At 40.4% G+C, this 25,463-nt stretch overlaps 1 protein-coding gene across 1 annotated transcript in view; it reads left to right on the forward strand.

Moving 5' to 3' along the window:
* MYO3B (myosin IIIB) overlaps window positions 1-25,463 on the forward strand; it is a 408,816-nt gene that overhangs the window by 261,303 nt on the left and 122,050 nt on the right. The window contains exons 28-30 of the mRNA XM_065880146.1: window positions 16,959-17,070; window positions 18,001-18,163; window positions 19,497-19,577. Of these exons, the coding sequence (XP_065736218.1) occupies window positions 16,959-17,070; window positions 18,001-18,163; window positions 19,497-19,577 (356 nt within the window). The remainder of the gene's footprint in view (window positions 1-16,958; window positions 17,071-18,000; window positions 18,164-19,496; window positions 19,578-25,463) is intronic.

The following is a 25,463-nucleotide window of genomic DNA, read 5'->3' on the forward strand; positions in this document are numbered from 1 at the left end:
TGCAAGGAACTCTCTGGTTGTCCCAGCCTGGGTCATGTGCCGGTGCTTATACCAGTAACTGTGCCCAAGGGGATGATTGGCAGGGTCTTTGGTCAAGTGCCAGGGCATGGAGTCAGCCCCATGTGAACCATGGTCTGAGGGACTCTGTTAAAGGAAGGAGAGGAAGAGGGTGGATAGGCTAAAACCATAGGCATTCATTACCCCTTATCTGACCAATACATACCCTGGAATCAACTGTAACAGTCTACCCCAACCTGGGTAGCTAGAGGAGATCTTTAATTTAGAATTTTCTAAGAAGAGTAAAAGTTCCGTTGACAATAACAGTGTTAACTCTGAAATGAGAACTATATACAGTTTACTAAGTTAACCTAAGCATAGTTGGCTTTTTGTTTTTTGGGATCTTTGTCTTTTGAACCACCACTCTACTATACAGCAGGTTTCTGAAAACAGTTTCCAGCTCTGCTTCACCAAGGGGTTAGAAAAAACTTATAATCTATTCTGGCCCAGTTTGAGTTCATCTTCTTGCATTTTTGACACTTTTCTCTTTATCAGTATGGGTCATAATAGCCTTGTCCTATCTAGGACTGTGTTGGATGTCACTTTTCTTTGTCAGGGTCTCTCACCTGACCTCTATTTGTACTCTAAGAATAGTCTTCAGTAATTACTTTGCTCAAGAAGGCTGCTTCTTCCCTTTCATACTGCAGAATTCTTGCCATGATTTAATACTCCCTTAACAAAGCCTTCTTTCTATTTCAATTTATACTCTAAGAGAGAAGACCCATAAAACTCCTCACTGAGGACATCTCCAGAGTTGACCAATTGACTTTCTTGGATTCTAGAGCAATCCTTTGAGATCCACGTGCTTTTGCCAGTGGATTGTCTGGAGCAACTCTAGACATCCAGACATTTTCGAAGTCGACCTTTGTTTTCAAGTCTTTCATATTTGGACTTTGACCTTTGACTTCTTACTTATTTTTGTATCTCTAGCATCTTGTATGGTATGGTGTCTAGCCCATGGTGTATGTTTAGTATTTCTCAAATGAGGGAATCTATCAATTAGGAATGCATTTGACTGTGAATAACAAACAATAAATATTTTTAGTGGCTTAACCCAGAGTTTCTCAGTCTCAGCACTGCTGACATTTTGGACCAGGTACTTCTTTGTTGTGGAAGGCTATGCCTGTGCCTTGTAAGATGTACAGCAGCATCCCTAGCTTCTACCTTTTAAGATGCGGATAGCAACACCTCCCCACCCTAAATTGTGACAATAAATATTGTCTCCAGATATTGGCAAATGTCCCCTGAGGAGCAAAATTGCCCAAACTGAGAACCATTGCCAAACAGATTTGTTTGTTTCTCACAAAAAGAAATTGAGAGGTAAGCTATTTTTAATGTTATATTAGCTGTTCAATGATGTTATCAGGGGCCTGTGTATCTTCTGACCTCCGTTCATTTCTTTTTACCATCTTTAGTGTGTATGGGTTAGCTTATAGTCTCATGGTTACAGTGTAGCTGCTACCTCTCCAGGCATTATGTCTGCATTCAAGGCAGGAAGAAAGGGAAGGGGTAGGATGAATAGCTAAGTCAGCCACATTTGCCCAGCTTTTATTAGGAAAGAAAACATTTTCCCGGAAACCATTTCACATAACCTCTCATTGGCCTGGACTTAGTCACATGACCATTCCTAGCTACAAAGAGGGGTTTAGAAAGTGGGGAATGGGTCTGGGGCTGGGTGCATTGTGACCCAAAGAAAAACTGGTGTTCAGTTAGCTAGGAAGAAGTGGGAATGGTAATGGGAGAGGCACTAATTATGCTTGTCACAGAAAAGAAATCTAATGTTTATTAATTGAATGAAGGAATGACCTGAACGACTAAGGGGCTGAATGAACTTGAATAAATACTTTCAGTTCCTCACAACCCGCTCATTTCTTACTCCTTGCTACCTCCTTCCTCAGGATTGTAGTTTAAGAATTAAAAAGTGCAGAAGTGTCTGAGTGGAAGCAGGCAAGATATTGAGGACCCTTTAATCCCATTGCCATGGAAAGATGTTTTTGCAGTTTTAAGGCTGCAACAAATTCTTTTAGCTCTTGCAAAGTGAACTGAATGTCATCAGTTATCACTGTGAAAACTTTATCTATAAGGACAGGGTCCCTGATATTCTCTTACAGAGCCCCAGGGTTAGTACTGGCTCACAGAACAGGAGTTGAGAGAAAAATCAGCATCACAGAAGAATCCAGACGTCTCAAGAAAGACTGAAATCCAAATTTCAATTTTCAAAAAATAAAGCTGCTACTTTCTTCTCTGGGTAGTGAGCAGTGAATAGGAAAACACAAATCCTCCAGCAGCTCGGATGGCGATGCCATGCCTTATCTCTCCCAGGACATCCCTGGGGTTTTTTCTTTTCACCTATAACCACACAGGTGAGAGCCTGACATAAAATAGATCTTAATGTGCTATTTAGATAAGTCACTATTTCTGTAGCAAAGTGAACAGAATCCTCAGTTCCCTGCAAATTGATTTACGAGGTGGCGAGAGATATGTAAGAGATAATACTTAGGGAGGATAATGGACAGCTTCAGCATCGTGACTAAAATACATTGCATGCTTAAAAAAAAAAAAAAATACATTGCATGCTTATGTGAACAGTCTCTGCATTTAGCTTCTAGGGGCAGCAATTGAGTGGTGGCATTCTCTGGGAGGAATCTCTAACAACTGCTGTTCTTGTATACTGTCATTCCCACCCTTTTGTTGTTGTTGTTGTTTTGAGAGAGTGAGTTGCTTACCGCTCCCCAACTATGTGTGCATTGATGCCTTTTATATAGGTGAGACCTTGGATGACTTCTTTTCTCCCTTAACTCTTATATTACCATTGTTATGACTTTGGTTAGTGCAGTAAACAAAAAACATTCTAAAACTACCTTTTAAGATATCATTGAAAAACTCTAAGAGATGGCCTGGTCCAACTTTCCCATTTCACAGATGAGAAGACTGAGGCCAGAGGGATGATGTAGCTTTGCCAAGGTCCCATCTTTAAGGAGGTGACAGTATCAGTAACTCTCCAGTTTACTATGGACTGAAGAGAATTTCTGTGACCACCTCTCTCCATTCTTAGGGTGCAGTATGGGTTCAACTTGGCCTGGCCTGGCCTGAAGATCCCTCCCAACTTGCCTATAGATGATTCACAATCCCAAAACTTATTCTTTTAAGACCCTCCCTTTCTCACAGAGCCCAAACTGCTGACAGCTGTTTCTTATCTATTCAAGTATCAGAAAAATCATTTTTGTAGCTGATAGCTCTGCAAATTGAGACTGAAATCTATAGTGGTGATTTGAAAAGTGGATACAAGAGGTAATATCAATCACACTACTCTCCAAAGATACTGAGTAGCAGCAGTAATAAGCCCAGGCTGTCTTTCCCAATTTCCTTAATGTCTGCTCTGTGGGCAGCCTCATGAGCTAATTCAGTTATAGGGAGGAATCCATGTAGTAAAGAAACACAGGGAACAGTGGCCATGCTACGGAAACAGTATGTGAAGAAATAATAAAGGAAAACAAGAAGAAAGATGCTATGAAGATGTTAGACAGTATCAGTGCAGTTGAGAAGACTGCCACCCTGGACTTTTGAACTGGCTGCCTGGCTTATTCTATGAAAATCAGTAGATGTAAAACTCTATGTCCCTGCTTGGAGATTCCTTAAACAAATTTCAGTGGGACTAGCTTATGTTGGATAATAACAATGAAGCAACAGAAGGAAGACAGAATGAAGAAAATCACGGACAAAGAAGAGGAAAGGTGGAAGAGGAGGAGTATGCGAGGAAACCTCCTGGCACAGAGATGGCAAATGGGCGCCACTTTGCTCTCCAGCCCCAGCTGCAGACCTGGCTCCTCAGTCAAGGCACATTTCCTCCAGAGCCCAGATGGGGCTTTGGAATTCCCTCCAATATGGTGCTCTAAGAAACCGCTGCCCAGTCCATCAGCTGACCCACAGTTGACCTCTTATCATTCCTGTTCTAGCATGTTCTATTCACTTTACAGTGCATAGCTGCCCAACCCTGAAAACCATGGTTTAGGGATGACTCAGAGGAAAAATTGCTAGCTGATTTTTCATAGACGTTTGGGTTGGGGAAGAGAAAAATAAATTTTTGTCAAAGAAAGGAAGAGAAGAAAGGAGAGAAGAGCATTTATTGACCATCTGCTTAAGGCAGGCTTCATGTTAGTGCTTTACATATACATCTCACTTACTACTGGCACTAGACCCCCAAATAGATAAAATTATTCCACTTTTACAAATGAGGAAACTGGTTAAAGTCACACAGATAGTCTGTAGTAGACTCAGGATATGAAATGAGAGTCAATCTGATTTCATAGCCCATCCGCAAAATACATAAATGACACAGTTGAACACATCCAAATATTCATTGCAAAATCAATCTGTAGAATTCAGGCAGAAAAAAATACATTCATAATTTTACTAGTTGTGAAATAGAATGATCAGTTTAAAGCTTAACTTTCTATTACAAATTAATTTGTGAATAAACTCGCCTCAAATCTCTAATTCTGTTTTTCTTCTTCAGAAAGTCTCCCATTTAGAGCATATGAGGAGGCAGCAACAGCATCAGAAACATTTATTAAGCACCTATTGTGTGTGCCAAGTGCTGTAGTGAACACTACGGAATTAGAATTTACAATCTCAGGACTTCCACAATCTAATAGCATAGATCAACGTGACTTTTTATCCCAAGGTCCAAATTTGAAGAGTCTTCTTAAGGATATAACGGATATAATGACTTTTTTTTTTTTTTGGTAGCAGATGGTGGCCAGCTGTTCTGTCTTTATTAAAGGCCAAACATGAAGGGAAAAAAAAATTAAAATAAAAGGCCCTATGGTAAATATGAGAAAGAAGTTAATAAACTAAATCTGGATTTTTATACACACTGAAGGGAAATGGGCAATTGGTGGTAATTATCAAATTATCCAAGCCAAAATAGCTCAGTTCCCTCCATTATCTACATAAGAGAAAATTATTTATATGGATTTAATTGTTCAGATAATTGTCCTGTATTTCAGGTGTCTGGGTAGACAATCTGGGTGGTCACTGATACAGATATAGGGTCCCTCAAGGGATATTTTTAAATAGGGAAAGGATTGCTACTCTTCACACGATTGGGGATATTTCTACTTCGATGCAGGAGATATTAATCAAACTAGTATACAGGATTCTTTGACCAGGATTTGGGCCCATCGTAATTAAACCATAACAATTTTTACTTAATGTTTGAAATTAATTTTCAAATTGCAAAAATAATGTATGAATACCATTTCCTCTAAAATTTTAAAATATTATATGTTAGGCTAAAGTCTTTCTTTCTGCATCCCTAATTCCATTTCCCAGCATCCCCATCACGGCCCCTCTCTAGAGTATCCACTATTATTTTTGGGGTAGTTTTATCCTTTCAGAATACAGACACACACACACAGCGGGGGAGAGAGAGAGAGAGAGAGAGAGAGAGAGAGAGAGAGATTGAGAAAGGGAAAAACCCCTAAATTTTCAGCTTGAATCACACATTTTATACCATTTGGCAGCTTGCTTTCCTATTTAACAATATGTATTAGAGATAAATCCATGTTGTTCCATAGCTGTAACAGATTCCTTTTAACTCCCTCATTGAAACCTGTGATATTTATTTAGCCATCCCTCTCCTGGTGGATATTGACATTGTGTCCAACTGTTTGCCAGCAAGGCTCAATAAACAATCCTAAATATTAAACATGTGTGAGAATTTCTTGAGGGTAGATTTTGAACAGTTGCCCTTTCCAAGGGAAAATGATGTGCTCCAGAAAGTCATTTGGACCTAACAAAGAAAAAGGATGACAGAGAGACATGGGAGCCAGTTTCTTTCCTGAGATAGACTGGATCACTGTAGACAAGTCACTTCACTTCTGTGGGATTCCGTTTGTCTAAGACAGTGGTTTTTCAACTTTCTCACACATGAGACTATCCTGGGGGGCTAATCTGTTCAAACACAGATTGCTGAGCCCTGCCCTCAGAGTCTCTGATTCAGCAGGGAGGTGTCTGTGCAAGTTTCCAGGTGATGCTGCTGTAGGAGACTTCCAACTTACCTAAATGTAATAACAATCACTCAAGATTTGTGATAGTAACAGTACTGGGTTAATGATAAACATCAGTTTTAAAATCACAGAAGTAATTATTTAGGCCAAGGGACATGTCAGCATGGCATCTTTGTTGGAAGGAATCTTAAAAGGTCATCCAATTCAACTACCTAGCTAAAACTAGAATTTCTTTGGCAACCTGCTTGACCTTGTCAGTCTGATTCCTATTGAACAGCTCTGAGTCTAAGAATTTACTCTCTGGCTCCTGAGGCAGCTCATTCCATGTTTCAGATGTTTGATCACAGCCAAGTCCTTCCTAACCTTGACCAAAACCAACCTTCAGAAACTCCTGTACATTCATCCCAGTTCTACCCTCTGAGCTTCAGACAACAAATCAGCTCCCTTCTCCACTTGATGGCAGTCAGCTATTATGTTCCCCTCAGTCAGTGGTTCTCAACCTCTACAGTGCATCAAAATCACCATAGGAGCTTGTTAAAATATAGATTCTTGAGCCCTGACCACAGAGATTCTGATTCTGTGTCTGGAGTGTGACCCAGGAATCCACATCTTTTATGAAATCTCCAGGTGGATCTGATGCAAGTGGTCTGCACATGACAGTTTAAGAGACTAACTATGTTCAGGACACACTACCCCAAAATATGACACCTTGGCATATTGAATATTTCAAACTGAAGGAATTTGAGAAATGACGTGTGTAGGAAGGACTTTCTGACCTTCCATGAAGCAGGCCATAAAACTGTCCTGTGTGAGATTTTTCTCTCACCACAGTTAGTCGGGAGTTTGGATTTTTCTCACTCTTTCTCGGATCTATAGTTCTTCCTTGTTACTTTGTAGCAGTTTGAGAGTCTTAAGCATCACCTTCCCCTGGAACCCAAAGGAACTTCAAGCTGTGACTAGACTTCCAATGGACTCATCAGAGTTTAACCCAACCTGAACCCTGGAGTCTCCTCGGGTGTCCATCGAAGAAAATTCCCAGGAAGTTCCAGCTGCCTCTCAACCTGTCTCTGAAGTGTTAATAAAGAACCTTCATAACTTGACTCTCAACCCTAGTACCAAATTCCCTTCCCTTCTACCAGAATATCCACCTCAACAGGGTGGACAGAGACTTGGTGAAGGCATACTCTATAGGAGGAGAGGAGTGAGGACATTGTTAACTGCTTAGGAAGAAAGGATAGAAAGGATGATTCAAGTTATTAAATACCACTAGGGCAACCAATTTCCTCTGACTCAAAGAGAACCTTGGCAGAAGGAAGTTGAGACTTAGTCAAACATGGAAAGATTTAGATGTAGCTGTCATTATAGCGTGTATCATAGAGATCCTTCTGAGGATACTATCACAGAGAATAATTATGACACAGAGTCGATTGAGCCATAAATTTTATTCGTGTACTGTTTTTTCCTTGCTAATAACTTTAGGATCATTATGAAGCAGCTTGGGAAAGCTACTCTAGGAGAGACTTTGTACCAATATTTTGATAACCTATAAGTTCTGTGATGTGTTTCTTTCTTGCATCTCTTTTCTGTCTTGATCCAGGTAACTTATAAGGAATCTATATATTGATAGTTTGCATTTGAATAACTTGAATATACTTTAGTTCCACTTCTTGATTTGAGACAAAGAAGCACTAATAGGTCTCAAGTATTGCCTGTTTTAGAAGCGTGAAGTCAGTAAGATGAAATCCAATATCAAGAATTTGAAACAAATTAACTTGTGTGGAAGGAATGTAAAGAAAACATTGGGTAGTTTGGCTAGAGCATAATTAGAGCAAGGTGTATTAACTAAATTTTCTGGTTTTCAAAAATTTGAATTGTAATAAAAATTTTTGATGTGCTATTTCAATTTTCAGTAGTAAGTAAATGTATGTATGGAGGATATTATTAAAATTTGAGACATATTTGAGTACCTGTAAAAAAAAAAAAAAAACTGTCTTATGAATGGTGCCCTCCGAACACCTAGAAGAAAGGAGCATCCTCATCTCTGAAGACAAAGGGACACAGAGAGGAATCTGAATAAACAGGCCTTGTTCAGTTTCCCCCAGTTTACTATACTTAGCTCAAACTCCTTGTTTATCTCACATTTCCACAGCTCTCTACCCTTCGTCACACCTAGTATAAAAACACTCAAGTTTAATCATTTGTTTGGGTCTTCATTTCCTTATGAAGGCTCCTGTGTCACATAAAACTTATATTGAATAAATTTGTGTGCTTTTCTTCTGTAAATCTGTCTGTGAAAGTCTAATTCTCAGACCCAGACAGGGAAGGACCCTAAGAGAGTCAAAGAAAACTTTCCCCTCCCGTACAAGACCCTGTTAAGTATTTTTGTCTCTTAAGTTCAATGCCCTCAATGTCTTCACCAGTTCTCAGATAATGTGGCTTGAGTTCCCTCACCATCCCAGCTGGTAAAGGCTGCCTGCCAAAATACACCCCCAAATATACTCATTAACCCCCTCTACCCTGATTTGTTATTCTTCATAGCACTTGTCCCTACTCAACATGCTGTCCTTTATGTACTTGTTTAACGTTTGTCTCCGCCACTAGAATGTAAGCTTTATGAGGGTGGGGAAATTGTCTGCCTTGCTCACTCATGTCATTCCAGCACTTCCATCAGTATCTGGCACATTAATAGGTCCTAAATGAAGTTTTATTTAATAAACAAATGAGTAGAGTGGGGATGAAAAGTCAATTTAATTTAGAAAGTGATGAATGGGAACAGCATGGTTATATCAGAGCCCTAAAACTGTACAGAATGAATGATCCATCCTAAAGGAAGTTCTTTGCTTAAGGTTGTTGTTTTCTTTTTTAAAAAAAGGAAAATAAAAATGTATAATTAACCTTTTTTTAAAAGTCTCACTATTGACTTAGGTCCGTGCATATCTCCATTTAGAGGTATAGATGTTTTGCATGTGTTTGAGTGCAAAACTCAAACTGGAGGGATGAATCAAAGCAGAGCTCATTCATTATAGGTTGGGATTTCAAAAACATCTTTAAAGGAGGCAGATCCTTCCCAAACAACATAAAAATGCGGGAGTAGAATAACTAAGGTAAGAGGCACAAATTTAAAATGTCAGGCATTACAAAAATGTAAGCAATCTCCAATGCTAATACAATTTTTACCTAAAATAAATACCTCTTGGTTCTCTCTCTCTTCTTTTCCTTTCCCCTTCCAGGAGTATGGGTAATCATTAGGAAAAAATAGAGGAATTAAATTCATTGTACTATATATTGTCCATTGTCGGAGGACGTCATTGTCAGAAGACTTTGCTGAAAACAAAAGGGAAGTTCAGCCACATCTAATTAAGGAAATGCAAATTAAAACCACAATTAAATACCACTTTACACCTACTTTGGCAGTAATCGGTGTGTCTGACAATTCCTAGGGTTGCCATGGATAGAGGGAAGCAGGACTCTCATACTCCACTGATGAGGCTATAAATTGGCATGATTGCTTTGGAAAACAGCTTAACTTTTTTGGTAAACTCTGACATGAACATATTACACTAACCAATATTTCCACTTCAAAGGTTATAAGTAGAAGAGTGGCAGTGTTTCTGAGCACACTAGACTTTTAGACTGCTTGGTAGCACCGGGTCTACCTAAGTGTGAGGACTTCCTGCTTCCACCTGCCCATGTGTTTGTGCTCCTTTGGGTCAAACCTCCATAGCCTGAATTTTTCAATTTCTTTCTTTCTCTTGTTTAAAGATAATTTTCAGAAGAAGGTAAAATCATGACTTACATACAGATGTAAAGATGAATGTGTTTAAGGAATTTAATTTATTCACATGGTATGAGGGAACCAAGCAGATGTAATAATTGGTTCAAAGGAAAAGTCAAAGTAGCAGAGGCTTATATGAAGTAAAGGAATGTTGAGATGAATTGTGAATAGAGACAAAACTGATTTTTCCACAGTGGAGAGGAAGTCGATTAAAATCATCACCAGAATGGACAGAATTTATGTATCTATCAGTCACCTACAATTTAGAAAGAATTGCAAAATAGCTCAAAGAAGATGAATGGGGCTAGAATCTGATAACCCTAGAGGGTACGCTAAAGACAATGTCTGTTGTTTTCCATTGAAACACCAACACCTTACTGATACACTAGTGCAAGTAGAGTATTGTTTGGATCTCTCACACATGTGTCAAGGAGGGCCTGACAGCTGACGTTCAGATGTAGGAAATCAACACTTCTCCTAAGTCAAAAGCCCAATATTCCAGATCACTGTAGACACTCCAGTTAGCTGGAAATTGCTGGAGGATCAAAGGTACCTGTTAGAGAGTCAAAGATACTACCCAGTATATACAATACATCAGATGTATACACTAAGAGCTAAGAGTAGACGTAGGTTTGATGAGTGTAAAGAGGCCTGAATTTGGGATTAGAAGACCTGGGGAAGTCTCAGCTCTTCTTACTAAGTTTGTGACCTTGAGCCAGTTGCTCTGGCTCTCTGGCTTTCTCTCAGGCTTTCTCCTCTAAACAAAGTAAGAATTTTTATTGATGACTCTAAATTCCCTTCGGGATCCAAATGTTTATTAGATGAGCCAGCTAATCCCCTGCACAGATGGCCCTGCAACAATGCCCAGGCACAGAGAGTTTTGACATAGGACAGGGAAGATCTGTTTGTGAAAACATGAGGAGGAACAGCTGGATTTGGATGTCCTGGACCCCCAGTGTACAGTACACAAACCCAACATCTGTGGGAAACTTGGGACGTTCAGTGACAAAGGGAGAAGTGAGAGAGAGGAAAGGAAGTTATCAAAAAACAACCTTCTACAAACTCATGGTTTTGCACAAGACTTGCCTCCACCATTAGTGACATTGTAAGCAGTTTATCACCAGGGTTGGCTCTGTCTTTACTCTGTGCTTAAATAACAGCAAAGGGGAACTGGAACTGTATTAGGGTTCTCCAGAGAAATGGACCAATAGGATGTGTTTGTGTGTATGTATTTATATGTACAGATATAGGTATAGATGTAGATCTCTCTCTCTCTCTTTCGCTCTCTCTCGCTCTCAGAGAAATTGATTTATTTTAAGGAATTGGCTCATGTGATTGTGGAGGCTGGCAAGTCAGAAATCTGCAGGGAAGGCTGTGAGACTGGAAATTCCAGCAGGAGTTGATGTTGTAGTCTTGTGTCCAAAGGCAGTGTGGTGATAAAGTTCCTTTCTTTTCAGGGACCGTAGACTTTTCTCTTAAGGCTTTCAACTGCTTGGTTGAGGCTCACTGCATTATGGAGGGTAACCTGCTTTACGCAAATATTAACAATATTAATTCTTCTGACCCAGAAACGTAGTATGTCTCTCCATCTATTTAGGTCTTCTTTCATTTTTCTTAACCAATGTTTTATAATTTTCAGTGCACAGGTCTTGTGTATTTATTGTCAGATTTATCCCTATGTATTTTACATTTTTAAATGTTATAAATGATATTGTTATTTCAATTTTCAATTGTTTGTTGCTAGTATAGAGAAATACAATAATTTTTGTATATTGATCTTTAACCTATAATATTACTAAATTCACTTATTAGCTCTGGTAGGGGTATTTTTTGTTTTGTAGATTTCATTGGCTTTTCTACACAGACAATTGTGTCGTCTTCAAATTAAGACAATTCTACTTATTCCATTCTTATATAGATGCTTTTTATTTCTTGTTTGCGCTGGCTAGAACCTCTTCAGTGTTGAATAGAAGTGGTGATAGTGCACCTACATGACTTGTTCCTAAGCTTGCATACGGGGATAGCATTCAGGCTTCCACCATTGAATATGGTGTTAGCTGTAGGTTCGTCATACATAGTTTATTTTTTCAGGTTGAGGAAATCCCCTTTTAGTATGAGCCTATTGAAAATTTTTGTTTTTTAAAAAATAGTGTTGGATATTGGATTTTGTCAAATCCTTTCCCTCATTTATTAAGATAATATGCTTTTTCTCTTCTAGCTTGTTAACATGGCATAAAGTTGTTTGTAATATTCCCTTATACTTCTAATATCCATAGAATCTATAGAATATCACTAATGTCATACCTTTGTTTTCTTTTCTTCCCTTCCTTTCCCCTCCCTTCCCTTCCCTTCCTTTTCCTTTCCTTTTCCTGATCTGTATGGCTAGAGGCTTATCAATTTTATTAACCTTCTCAAAGAACAGCTTTTAATTTCATTCATTGTCTCTTTTCTATTTCAATGATTTTTCACTATGATCTTTATTATTTCCTTTCTTCTGCTTACTTTGGGTTTAATTTGCTCTTTTTTTCCCAATTTATGGTGGAGGTTGAGATCATGTATTTGAGACCATTCTTTTTTTCTATTATAGGTGTTTCATGGTATACATTTCTAAGTACTACTTTAGTTAGCAATCTCCCACAAATTTTGACAGGTTGTGTTTTCATTTTCATTGGATCAAATTCAATTTCTCTTTTGATTTCTTCTTTGTTATATGGCTTATTTAGAAGTCGGTTCATAAATATTTGGCAATTTTCCAGATACCTTCTTGTTAATTTCTAATCTAATTCCACTCTGGTCAGACAACATACCTTGCGTGACTTGAATATTTTTAATTTATTAAGTCATGTTTTATGGCCCAGAATATGGCCTATTGCGGTAAATGTTTCGTATGTAATTGAAAAGAATATGTATTCTGGTATTGTTGGCTGGAATTTTCTAGAAATGTCCATTAGGTTAAGTTGGTTGTTCATACCTTCTATATCCTTGATTTTTTTTTTTTTTTTTGCCTACTTGTTCTATCAATTATTGGAAGAGGGTATTGAATTCTCTGACTATAATTGTGTATTTGTTTATTTCTCTTTGCAGTATTAACACTTTTAGGTTCATGTATTTTCAAGCTTTTTTTTAAGTGCAAAAATGCTTCAAATTTTTAGGTTCTTCTGTTGAATTGACCTCTTTATAACTATGAAATAAACTTCTTTATCCCTGGTAATATATTTTTGCTCTGAAATCTACTTTGTTTGGTATTAATATAGCCAGTGCAGTTTTAATTTGACTGGTGTTAGCATGGTATATCTTCTTCTTTTACTTTTAACTTATTTTATCTTTATATTGTGCATTTTTTGGTAAGACTTGATGATCTAGAGAGATTCTTTGTGGTGGTTTAAAGATATGTCCACATATCACTTGATACTCCTCCCTTTGAGAGGTAGAACTTAAATTCTCTCTCATTGTACGCAGTCTGGACTTAGTGACTTGCTTCTAATGAATAGAAGAATATGGAAGAAGTGATGATGTATCACTTCTAAGCCTCGGTCATAAATGGCATTGCAAATTCCTTCTTGCTCTCTCTCTGGGATCCCTTGTTCTGGTGGAAACCATGTTCTATGTTATGAAGATAACTCAAATAGTCCTCTGGAGAGGCCCATGTGCCAAGGAACTGAGAGGCATCCTGACAATAGCCAGTAAGGAACTAAGGCTTTCTACCCTTAGCCTTGTGGCTGCACCATCTTGAAAATAGATCCTCCAGCCTTAGTCAAGCCTTTAGATGACTGCACCCTTGGCCGACATCTTGACTGTAATCTCGTGAAAGACCCTGAGCCAGAATTGGCAGATAAGCTGCTCCTAAATTCCTGACCCTCACAAACTATGAGATGATAAACGTCTACTTTTTAGGCCATTAAATTTGTTATGTAGCAGTAGAAAACTAGTATATCCTAGGATCATACAGATCCTTCCAGTTTATGATTCTAGCGTTTAAGTGAAGAAGGATGTGTCTCTAGTTGCCTATTGCTTTTACTAGCACTTTACAAACCGCTTTGCCTGTTGTATTTTAAAACTTTTCCTTGAAAAGTCTGCATTCCATACAACAAGACATTTTAGGCAGAAAATTAAATAACATTTTGAATAGAGATATTTTTCAACTGGATATTTACTATTTTAATAGCTTATGTGATTTAATAAGATGAGGTCTTATCCAGTCAATGGATGATTACAAAACGAACACACTACCCACATCTACCACCAGATCAAGAACAGAAATGTGTTTTATTAATAAACAATAATGTGGGAATTCCCTGGCAGTCCAGTGGTTAGGACTCCGTGCTTTCACTGCAGTGGGCCTGGGTTCAATCCCTGGTTGGGGAACTAAGATCCCACAAGCCACACAGCATGGCCAAAATAATAATAATAATTTTTTTAAAAATTCTTAAAAAAAGATGAGGCCTTGGGAAATTTAACACTTGCCATAGAGTTCTGAAGGAGAGAAGAGCTCTTAGGTCCTTGGAGGGCCAACAGGAGCTATGTGGACTCCTTGGCATTGTGTGCAATGTGTTGTGTCAAGAGCATCTTTCTAAGAAAGAACGTGTATAGCTTTTACCAGATTTTCACAGAGTCTTGCCCCCACATCAAAAAAAAAGGAGTTAAGAACCACTTATTTGGTTCCCATTGCCACCTATGAGAATTCAAGTACAGAGAGGTAAGTGAGTTACCTACGGTTAGAAACAGAGACTTTCTCATTCTTAACTCAGGGCTCAAACTCCAATCAGAGACAGCTCAGAGCAGAACTGGTCTTTACAATGCTCTCAAGTGCCCAGACCCTCAAGACAAATCTTTACATGTATTATTTTGCTGTTGCATATCTCCTGCTTGTTTAACTCATCAAGCTGCTTCAAGAAGGGGGTGGAATGGATCTTCTCCAAAAGATGTCCCCTTGCTGGCAGATCTTTTATCTTGGTGCCATTCAATTTTGCCCTTATATTGAAGCACACAGAAGCTCAGCCAAATTCCTCCCCCACCCACACCCCCCGCCATGGTATCTGCTAGAATACAGCATTACTCTGTGGAGGAAGCACAGTGTATTTTCTCTGACATGATTCCTGTAAGCATATCACTTACATGTTTCCTCAATAGTTTTTGAAACCTTCACATCTTTGCAATAACTGTTACCCATCTCTTTCTGAACTAAGCCAGATATGAATGTTATCACCATAATAAATTAAAAGATTTGGGTTGAAGAGTCAAAAATCAAAGTTAATTTCTAGTATTTATGTCAGTTCAAGATACATTCTGCTTATTTAGAAATTAGAAATTGCTAAGAAGCATCCACAGTTGCTCAAAAAACAAGTATAAATACTTGAATGGAGAGCTAGAACATATCTTGCAGTCTTCTTATATCTTGCACAGTGCTGGTCATTCGTTAGATTCTCTCCAAATACTTCATCACCAGTAGTGTTGAGCAGTCATCCTGAGCAAGCCTGGCTGATTAAAGCCAAGGGAGCCCATGTTCTAAACGGCCAGGCCTAAAGGAAAGAGAGTAGGAAGTCCTGGTGTTACCACTGACTTTTACATCTTAAGCTATCTATACTTCAGCTTTCCCAAGACATTCACCCCTATAGATTTGCCATCTATTCCCACCAACCCCATGCACTCTAGGACACAATCTTTTTGCTTTGGTCAAATCCAAATCCAAGAAGCCATGACTGAAACTACAGTCCTGGAGAAACTAGACTGAAGAAACTAGGCTAAAGAATTGTGCTGATGCCACGAACTGCCCAGACCTAAGCCTGACTCCTGGCTGTCCCTCCTCCGTCTTAGCTCCAGAAGACAACTGCTGCGAGCAGGTTCCTGGGCTTGGCCAAATGACCTAGCGTGGTCCTGGCCACCATTCAGGGCCTCTGAGAGAGCACTGCGCCTCCTCCTCAAAGGTGGAAACAGAGACCCGGAGCCTTGGAATCATTCCCAGGATCTCTGAATGCAAATGTTTTCAGCAAATTCAGCATTCAATCCTAACTTGTGAAACAGTCTTGTAGCACTAAGATAAATTTAAATGGCTCAAGTGTTAATCGGGTGTGTTTATTTTTCCATAAACAGAAAGACGTGGGAATATTTGGCAGGAGGAAAGGACATATTTTATGTTTTGGTGATTTTCTTAAAAAGTAAAAACAACTCTATATTTTAAAGCAATTCTAAAATAACAGATCACCCTTTCTGAGGAATGACAGGAAAATCCTCTGACAAGGAAATTAAGTTTATTTTTAAACTTCCAAGCAGTTGAATTTAATTATAGATGGCAGCAAAGAGCAGAGGAAAGATCCTTAAAAGTTTTTAAAAGAAAAACTAAGGTAAAGTTTTCTAAAGGATGTATTCAACATTATATACATATATATGCATAGACATAGACATAGACATATATATGGACATATACACACACACACATACATATACATATATATATATATATATATATATGGAGAAGAAAGAAAAGGAGAGAAAAACACTTTTGGTGGTGTTCTTTGAATCTACCCAGAAACTCTTTCATCTGGAAGTATGGAATTTCATTAACATGAGTAATTTAGGAAGACAAATGTGGTTTTGGTGATTGTCTCAAGAAAACACGCCAACTTTTTACCTTGAGAGAGACATGTAGCTTAACAGACAAAATTAGTCATATTAGGCTATGATCATTTTTGCTATCTACATATTGCTTCAGATGGGATTTTCAAAGCAGAGTCAAATTTTATACAATGAGATGACAAATTATTTTTATAGTAGTAATACTAACATTTAAAATGATGACTTTTACTAGGAGAGCTGTCTAAATTTCAGTTTTTTAAAGGATTAGATACTTTGATTTTGCATGCAGAAGATGCCAAGTATGTATTGAATATGAATTACAAAGCAATATTAAAAGGAAAATACACATAGCAGAAAATATGAAAGTAGGTAAGAGCCAATAAGCATGAATTGTATATATTCTACTACCTAGTACACTATTACTGATGCTCAAGAAATATTTGATATTAAAAAACAAGATATGTCAATGGGCCCAGAGTAATTCTACTATACTGGATCAAATGGTGACTAAAAATGCTTTATTTCACTCTTTTATTTTGTAGGTATTATTATTTGGCATTCAGAGCACATCAAACACCTCTTGCTAGCAAAGAGAGCTGTGTTGCTATCTTGGAAAAGTCCAGATTAGATCACTGGCTGCTGGGAAAAACAAAGGTAGTTCTTTCTTTGTTGTTTAGATTGTCACTTGAGTTGCTCTGCTGTGAACCTTTGTCTCTTATCAGTGATTTGAATAGCTCTGTAAATTGTGTAGCTTAGCAGACAAGACCCCAAGCTAACAGTGATTTTTGCCGGTCTTGGGTCAGGAGTCCCAGGACCTCAGTGACCAGAGGAGGAGAGTTTGCCTCCTGTTCTACATGTAGTGAGAACCATTTAGCATTTCTAGAATGAGATCTTTGAGCTCATTTTTAAATGTCCCTTTTTCAATGCTGCTTATTCCAGCACCGCAGGCAAATACACAAATTATACGAATGACAATGAGTATCTTTTATAGTTTTGTGCATTTTTTTTAGACGCGTGATATTTCCTGCCCACTCTGATTAGTAGTCTCATCATGTCTAGCTTTTCATTCAGGGGAACATCATGTCCCTGCAGGCTCCCAGGTTTTCATGGTCCGTTCTGAATTGCCCTACAAAGCCAGCCTTCGCCTGAGTGTGGATGGCAACACTGCTGCCCCTCAGCAGAAATAATTAGATCACTGTGGGTCATCCAGGCCCCAATCCCTCTGAACTTCTGTTGGCCGAGGGTCAGTTTTGTTGGTTAGCACCTCCGTCAGAGCTGTGGAGAAAGAGATCAAGCTGAGAAAATGGAACTCATGGCAAAACTGAGGCTGGCCTAGAGAACATTTAGGATCTCCCAAAACCCTCTTAACTTCATCGTCTGTTTATATCAATGGTCCCACATAGGCTCAACCTTAGAAGGGGAATTGTATTTGCTTCCAAGAAGTCAGTAATGTTAGCATAAATCAAGCCACTGTAAACTTTATTTAGATGATGCTTTTAATATTTACATTAAGAATATGTTGGAGCAGAGTGAATTTCTGTTTGGGAGCCCACACGTAATGCTAAAACTGATGTCTCATTTCAGGTTTTTCTCAAGTATTACCATGTTGAGCAGTTAAATTTGCTACTGCGGGAAGTCATAGGCAGAGTGGCCGTGCTGCAGGCCTATGTCAAGGGGTGGCTTGGAGCCAGGAGATACAAAAGAGTCAGAGAGAAGAGAGAGAAGGGGGCCGTTGCCATCCAGTCAGGTAAACGGTCCTGAATCTTGGCATTTCATTAAGTACTTGAGGCCACTCTCCTATTGCTCTTCTTGGTGGTTCCTTCTTCTCCCTCCGTTCCTTCCTTCTTCTTTCCTTTCTTCCTGGCTTCAGCAAATATTTATCGAGTAGCTACTGCAGGCCAAACCTTGTGCTAGGTCCTGGGGATATAGCCGTGAGCAAGACCACCATGGTCCCTAACCTCCAGGTAAGCAAACAAGCCATCCCTAGCTGAGGCAAGATAGAGGCGGTAGCAGTGGATGGTTGTAATACCCAAATCACACAGACGTGTGCCTCAGCTCCCAGATTAACCGCATCATATACACTTCAGGTCCATTACCAGGTTTTCAACATCAGAATTGCTACTGCCACGTCCATGAGGCTTTTCTACCCCAGACAGAGCTTGTAAACCAAGGGAACAAATCACTAGGCTCTGTCATACGCCCAGCCCAGTCAATGCCTCTTTACATACACGTGTGTCATTTGTGCTACAAACAGCATTTGAGTTCCTGTGCTATCTCGAGTGGTTGTGAAAGCCCCAGGTCTTGAACACAGTAGATGAATTCCTTTGTGTTCTCATAACCCAGCATCATAACGTCCCCTCCGGACTTCATGACCTCACTCAGCGACTGGAGAGCTGTGGTGCTCAGGGCAAGAACAAAAAGGAGAGCTGGTCGTGCTCCTGGTAGCGGCTCAATGCCCTGGTTCTCTGTCTGAAGAACTTAACACCCTGCCCCCTGCCCCCAGGTTCCCTTTTCCTTTCTCTTCGTTTCTGCATCCATTTCCCATGCCTTTTCCCTTCCTATCACATGCATTCCCTCCCTGAGCACAGTTCTGCACATAGTCCTCCCTCACCAAATGTAACTGTGATGCTACTAATCATTATTATTTATTTTTCTCTCCTTCAACTTTCATGTTTATTCCTTCCTCCCAATAAAAAATATGGAGTGGGTTGGGCTATTCCAGTCCTCTCCCACCCCCCAAGTCCTGAAGACAGAGCTTCCTCCATGGATTGGAATGACAGGGACCCACCTCACCTAGATAGGGGTCCCAAGTGATTCATAAGTGGAATCCAGAGGGTTCTGGAAACTCACTGCCTGAACCAAAATAACTCCTTATCAAGAAGCATCTCGGAGGCCAAGCTGAGAGTACAGAGAGGCCCCTCTTCCCCACCATCACTCACGTAGCTCTGCTTATTTTGTTCAGTGAGAAAGTAGGAGGGAGGAGGAGAGGGGTAATAGATTGGAGGGAAAACAGCTTATATCAATTCTCTGGCACATTCTTAAATTAATGTCATTCCTAGCACATGGTTTTATATTTTTAGCCTGGAGAGGATATGATGCTCGGAGGAAATTTAAGAAAATAAGCAACAGAAGGAGAGAGTCTGCTGTTCATATTCAAGCAGGTAATTAAAACATCATTTTCATAGTGTCCACTTGGAAATATTTTGTGATTAAGTTCATATGAGTTTCAAAAAGCTGAAACGTTAATAATTCAGGAGCACTGGAATAGGAGTCAAGAGTTCTAGTGAGGGAGGGTTCTAGTGCTTGTTCTGATGCGCACACACACCCCCCATGTGATAATTGTGAGAATTGGCTGCATGCCATACTTGGCTAAGGATGCTCCAAGTAGGTACCCTTGTATTCCAAATTTTGTGGAATACAAGAGAGGGAAAATGAGGCACAGAGAAGTGAAGTAACTTGTCCATGATCATACAGCTAGTCAGTGACAGAGCGAGAATTCGTTCACAGGCAGTTTGGATAGATTCCACTTTGCATACTGCCAACTGAACAAATCCCTTTCCCTCTTGGAGTCACCCATCCCTCGTCTGTGAGCAAGAGCATTGGCTAAAAGGGTCTAAAAGACGTCTTCCAACCTTGGAATTCTCTGATTATATGCTTGACCAGTCTCTTGGTATCACAGAGATAGGAACAGCTCAGGGACTTTCCTGGCTAACTGAGTTTCCCACACCCAGACCTGTATGTGGCTAAGGCAGTCCTTTGGGCCCTACAGGGTGAGGGCACTGTGGCTCAGCTTGTGGCTGCCTGAGCACCTCGAGCTCTGGTGCCTGGCTCCCAGGTCATTCTGCTCTTCTGCGAATGGCAGTACCCACGGTGGCTGCGAGGCCCAGCTCCCTCTGTCATTTGGAGCTGCATGTGACTAACTGAGGCTCTGGAAGAAGCAGGACACAGGGCACACCAGGAGCTCCTAGAGCACAAGAAATCGGAGACAGAATGAGAGAGAAGTGGCCAGTCCAGTGGACTCAGCAGCAGGGAGAGGGAGAGGGTTTCAGATACTGCCACGCATGAAGCAAACGTTTAAATAAAACAGCTGCAACATTTTCGAGGAGGTCCCTGCCCAGAGCCTGGCTCCAGGGACACTACTCAGAACTCTCTGGCCCGGTAAAGACCTGACGACTTCATTCAAAACCAGAATATCTGGGAGGAAGGGGTGTCATTTAAATCCAAATGTGTAACTTTTAACACCATCCCCTAGGAATTCTAAGCTCTACAACTTCAAAGCATCAGGAAGAAGGATGCAATTCTAGTTGCAGCTTAAGAAAGACAACTCAAAGTGCATTTTTTTCTCTACTTCCCCACTGCCCAACACACACACACACGCGTGTGCACACACACACACACACACACACACACACACAGTACTCCCCACCCCTGCCCCCGCCATTAAGAGAGGATGCTGGACTGATCTTGCCGTTTGGCCCAAAGCCCAACATACATTTTCAGATATAAACTTTGAGCTTATATATTGTTGAGCCACTGATCATAAATAAAGTATGTGGGATAGTAAATCAAATTTTCTCTCTCTGAAAATCATCTTTAGAGGGCTCCCTGTTTGCACTCTGTTATTGCCAAGTGAACACTGCATAAAAACAGACAAGTGGGCAGCCTCATCACATCAGGACAGTCAGGATTTCATCTCTTCACTGCAGCACCTATGGGATAGGTACCATGGGAGGGTACTTTTGTTTCATGGGACCACAGAGAACACACTTCTTTAAGGAGCTCCCTCTTGTTGTTTCTTTTTTTCCTTTAGCCTTGCAAGCACCCCACTTCTTAGCCTGGCAGCCATCGTTCCTGCTTATCAAGTGGCATCGGGAGCTTCTGAGTCCGCAGGGGCTTAGGCAGACATGTAGTCATTGAGGGTGGTACTCACGCCACCTTGCCCTCTTGGCAGGAGAGTGTTTCAGCCAGAGCAAAAGCAGGCAGCATCACTTTGCCCTTCAGCCAACACCATGGACAGGAACTGAGGTGCTGGTTCAGTGTTAGTGGTAAAGATACTTAGATAGGGTAACAACATTTGCAATTTTATGGGCAGTTTACTTTTACTTGAGAATGTTTTCCTTATCTTTAGAGTCAAAGGCAATGTGTTGATCTAAAAAGCAAAGCAACTCATTCCAAAGTCTCCGTTTCGGGGTGTGCTCTTCCCAAAGCCTAATCCTCTCATTCCAAGCTCTTCTTCGTGCCACTAAGACATTTCAAGTAGAACAAGCCTCAAACATAGGGGTGCTCTTACTTTTGAAGCCTGCAGAAGTGGCTTAGGGATGTTATCATAACGTAACCGTTTCTGGATATTTTCTAAGGTTATTCTGTAATTTATTATTTTTTTCAACAAATCATTTCATTTGAAATTTAGATTCTGTGCTATGTGTTTGTTTATATTTCAAGTTCTGGCCGATAGTCTTTTTTTTTTTTTTTTTTTAATCATGTTGCTGAGCTATGTTATATAGTTTTAAAAGAACAGCCCTTGAAATTTAGGAAGCATTTGGCCTACATGTTGCTACAGAGCAGCACATATTGAAATTTATTTTCCTTTCATCTCCTTCCCAATAAAAGCAGCCGCGCGGCTTATCCCTTTAGCTTCCTCAGAACTTCCTTTCAGAATTCCCGATCTATTACGGCACATTCACATACCAGAAACAAGATGCCTTTTCATGCTGTCAACCTTTTTCATCTGAAATGTAAATTAATTCTTGCTGGTATGCCTTGACAGAGATCAAAGTCGAGGTATTAACCTTCCCGGGCTTTCTCCAGGAGTCCGTCCCCAGGACCGGGCTGCTGTTGTTAAGGAGGCCGGTGTCCCTGTTACACCAGGGCCCTCCTCCAGGCAGTCCTCGGCCTAGGAGCCACCATCTCAAAGGCCCAGGGTCCTTTTGGAAGTGACCTCATCAGTACTTTGAAGCAGGTGGGGAGCGATCTGCCTAGCTAGTCTTGAGAGAGATGAGCCTTCTCATTTGAATTGTGGGCCCTTCACTCAGATTCCTGGAGCTTGTTAAGTGGTTCTGACAGCTAGTGATCTGGGTGTGATACAGGGAAGGACAGGGCTCCAGATTGGAAACCTCTCCCTTTGCTCCGTGGGTCTTTTCTTGCCTGTCAGTCTTTGAGGTAGGCCACATTTGCATTTTCAAAATAAACAGATGCCTTTCAAATACATGAGCTGGTGGTCTCGAGATCTCTGTGGGCCCGAAACTGTTCACCAGCCAGGGAGCAATGCTGGAAGAGAAAACAAACGGAAAAACACGCCTGGCACATGCGCACACGTTTCCTGTGCGCAGAACATTATGCCGGCAATAAAGGGCCTTTGTGAGATGTGGGGTCGCAGGGAGAGAGCTAGCTGGGGACCTGGGCAAAAGTATCCTTTATCAGTTTCTTTTTTTGGCGGTGAGGGAAACCACTTTGATTGTCACCTTGGTGAGAAGTGGCATGCTTTATTGTGTTTTTATTATTGATTAATGCTGATAATAGGCTCTTACCATAGGAAAACACACTCCTTTAAACACCAAAGAATTAAAAACATGTACTTTTTTAATCAGAAAAATAATTGAGCACCTATTAGTGTTCAGATACATGGGGTATTCTAAGTAAAAACTAATAGTTGTATGTCATCCCATCACTAATCTGTTTTTTTTCCCGAGTTTCTAGTGTTTATTTTTTTAAATTTTTATTGGAGTACAGTTGATTTACAATGTTGTGTTAGTTTCAGGTGTACAGCAAAGTGAATCGGTTATACATATACATATATCCACTCTTTTTTAGATTCTTTTCCCATATGGGTCATTCGACAGTATTGAGTAGAGTTCTCTGTGCTATATAGTAGGTCCTTATTAGTCATCTAACTAACCTATTATTTTTTTAATGAATTCTTAAGTTTCAGAAAGTGGATATAACTAGATTTTGTCAACTAAAATTGCATACCTCCCTCAGTAAATACTATCAAAACAAACAGCCTGCAGGGAATTTAAAAAAATATCTACAGTGTCTCAGTCTTTTAAGTTTTTGAAAGCACAATTTAAAAAAAATTGCCCCTCTAATTCAAAATCTTTTTTTAAGTGAGAGCAAAGTGCTGGGCTCCCCATGTCACAGGGGAAAAGCCTCAAGTAAGTGACAGTGGAGCCCTAGCGGCTGGGAAGGAACTGCAAAGAGTGTTTCCAGGAGGAGCTGGCTTTTCCAGCCTCCCTTCCCGCCTGTCCCCCCGCAGCCACCCCTGGAGCAGGAAGAACCCATTGGTTGATAGCACTTTTTCATCTAATTGCTTCAGTGCTGTGGAAATTGTCATTTTCTCTTTCTCTCTGTCCTCTGGTCAGCTTCCTACTTACTCCCCTCCTCGGTCCTCCAGGAGATAACAGCACTAAAATCTATGGCCGTTTCTCCCTCTGATGCCCTTTGGGGGGAGTGCTTTTTGGAGCGGCAGCCTCAACCGTGCGGAGGCTGAGGGGGCCTCTTCCTTGAGCCTGTGAGCAGGCATTTTAAACCAGCTGCAGCTGGAACCTCTGGGCAGCGCATCATGTGGCTCCAGCCAATGAGAGTTGCTTTAAATGCAGCTTCCAGAGAGGAAAGCAAGCAGAGAATCCAGACAGGCTCTGCCCCTCCTCCAGGTTAACTTCTTATAGAAACCCGACCCCTACCTCACGTTGGAACCAAGATTTTAGTGTTTAAAACTGCCTGAACTTTTCAATCTCTCTCAGGGTAAGGCCTCCTCCTGGTCTTTTCTAACTTTGAAAGGCTGGTTCCTTTAGCATTTTGGTGGGTTGGCAATGACTAGGTGGTTACAATAATTTCCTAGAACGAGATTTCCAGAAATACCCCTAGGTGCGCAGGACAACTATATTTTAAATTCGGAAATTTCTTTCTTTCATTCACTTATTCAACTACTGTTTAAGTACCTGCTTTATGTTGGAGCTACTACCAAGATGAGCAATAGGATTTCATTTGGGGCCTCAAATTTTCCATCTTCAATACAGAGGGCTAAAAAACATTCTCTCCCTCAAATGGATGCTGTTTGTATAATCAGGTCCTCTATATTATGTCAACGTTCAATGGAAGGGAGTTGTGTAAAACTCCAGAGAGTCAAAATCATTATAAAATATAGCTGAGGATATACACTGAGAATGGCCCCTGCTTCTTGAAGGTGAAAATAATTAGGTAGATATTTTTCAGTCTGTCGAATCTGTGCATAAGCAGGTTGTTGATCGCAAGCCCAACGGTAGAGGAAAGTCAAGCGAATGTACCATCGAGAGAAAAGGTCCACTTTGAACAGACAGAAGGAAAACAAGCTGCCCTTTGTCACTCCTTTATGCATCTCTATTTGTCATTCTACCTCTATTCCAATGTTTCTTTGCTCACTCCGTTTCTATCTCTTAGAAAGATTCCTGGTCATCTTGCACAAAAAAGTATAACCCCTCAAAATGTGAGAGAAGACAGATTGCGAACTCTTCTTGGCAGGAGCCAGCTGCCTGTCCTTTTCTGGTGTTTTAGGCCATTTCCACACAACAGTAAAGCAGCATCTAGGGGAAAGAATTAACTGGAGCATCTGAGCTTGAGGTGAACTGTCAGCTCACGCTAGCCCCACTGTCTTCTAAAGCTCTGCTTAACCAAAGGTAGGGTGCCCTTCAGGCTTACACAAGGGTCCTGCTGAGTCCACTTGCACTGTCTGGCTTTCTCTAACTCTCTGTAGATAAAGGTCTGTGGCTGGTGTCTGACAGCCACAGGCATAACGTTTTGGAGGGGAAAATGTTTGGGGGGACAAGCATTGTGATTTACTTTGGGGAAATGTGCGTTGTCTGTGAGCAGGGTCAGGACATACAGAGAGCCCCGGAAGCATGGCTTCAAGAAAGCGGTTTATAGCGGAGAGGAGGCCTGGCCGTAGCTTCAAGGTTTCCGTCGAGAAATGGGATCTGCCAAACCTCAAGGGGCACAAGCAGTAGAATTCTTGCCATGAAAAATAACCTGTGATGCAAAGGCATGTCCTTTGCTATGGAATCAAAGTATTGCCT

Source organism: Phocoena phocoena, chromosome 7 (assembly GCF_963924675.1).
Source record: "Phocoena phocoena chromosome 7, mPhoPho1.1, whole genome shotgun sequence".
Lineage (NCBI taxonomy): Eukaryota > Metazoa > Chordata > Mammalia > Artiodactyla > Phocoenidae > Phocoena > Phocoena phocoena.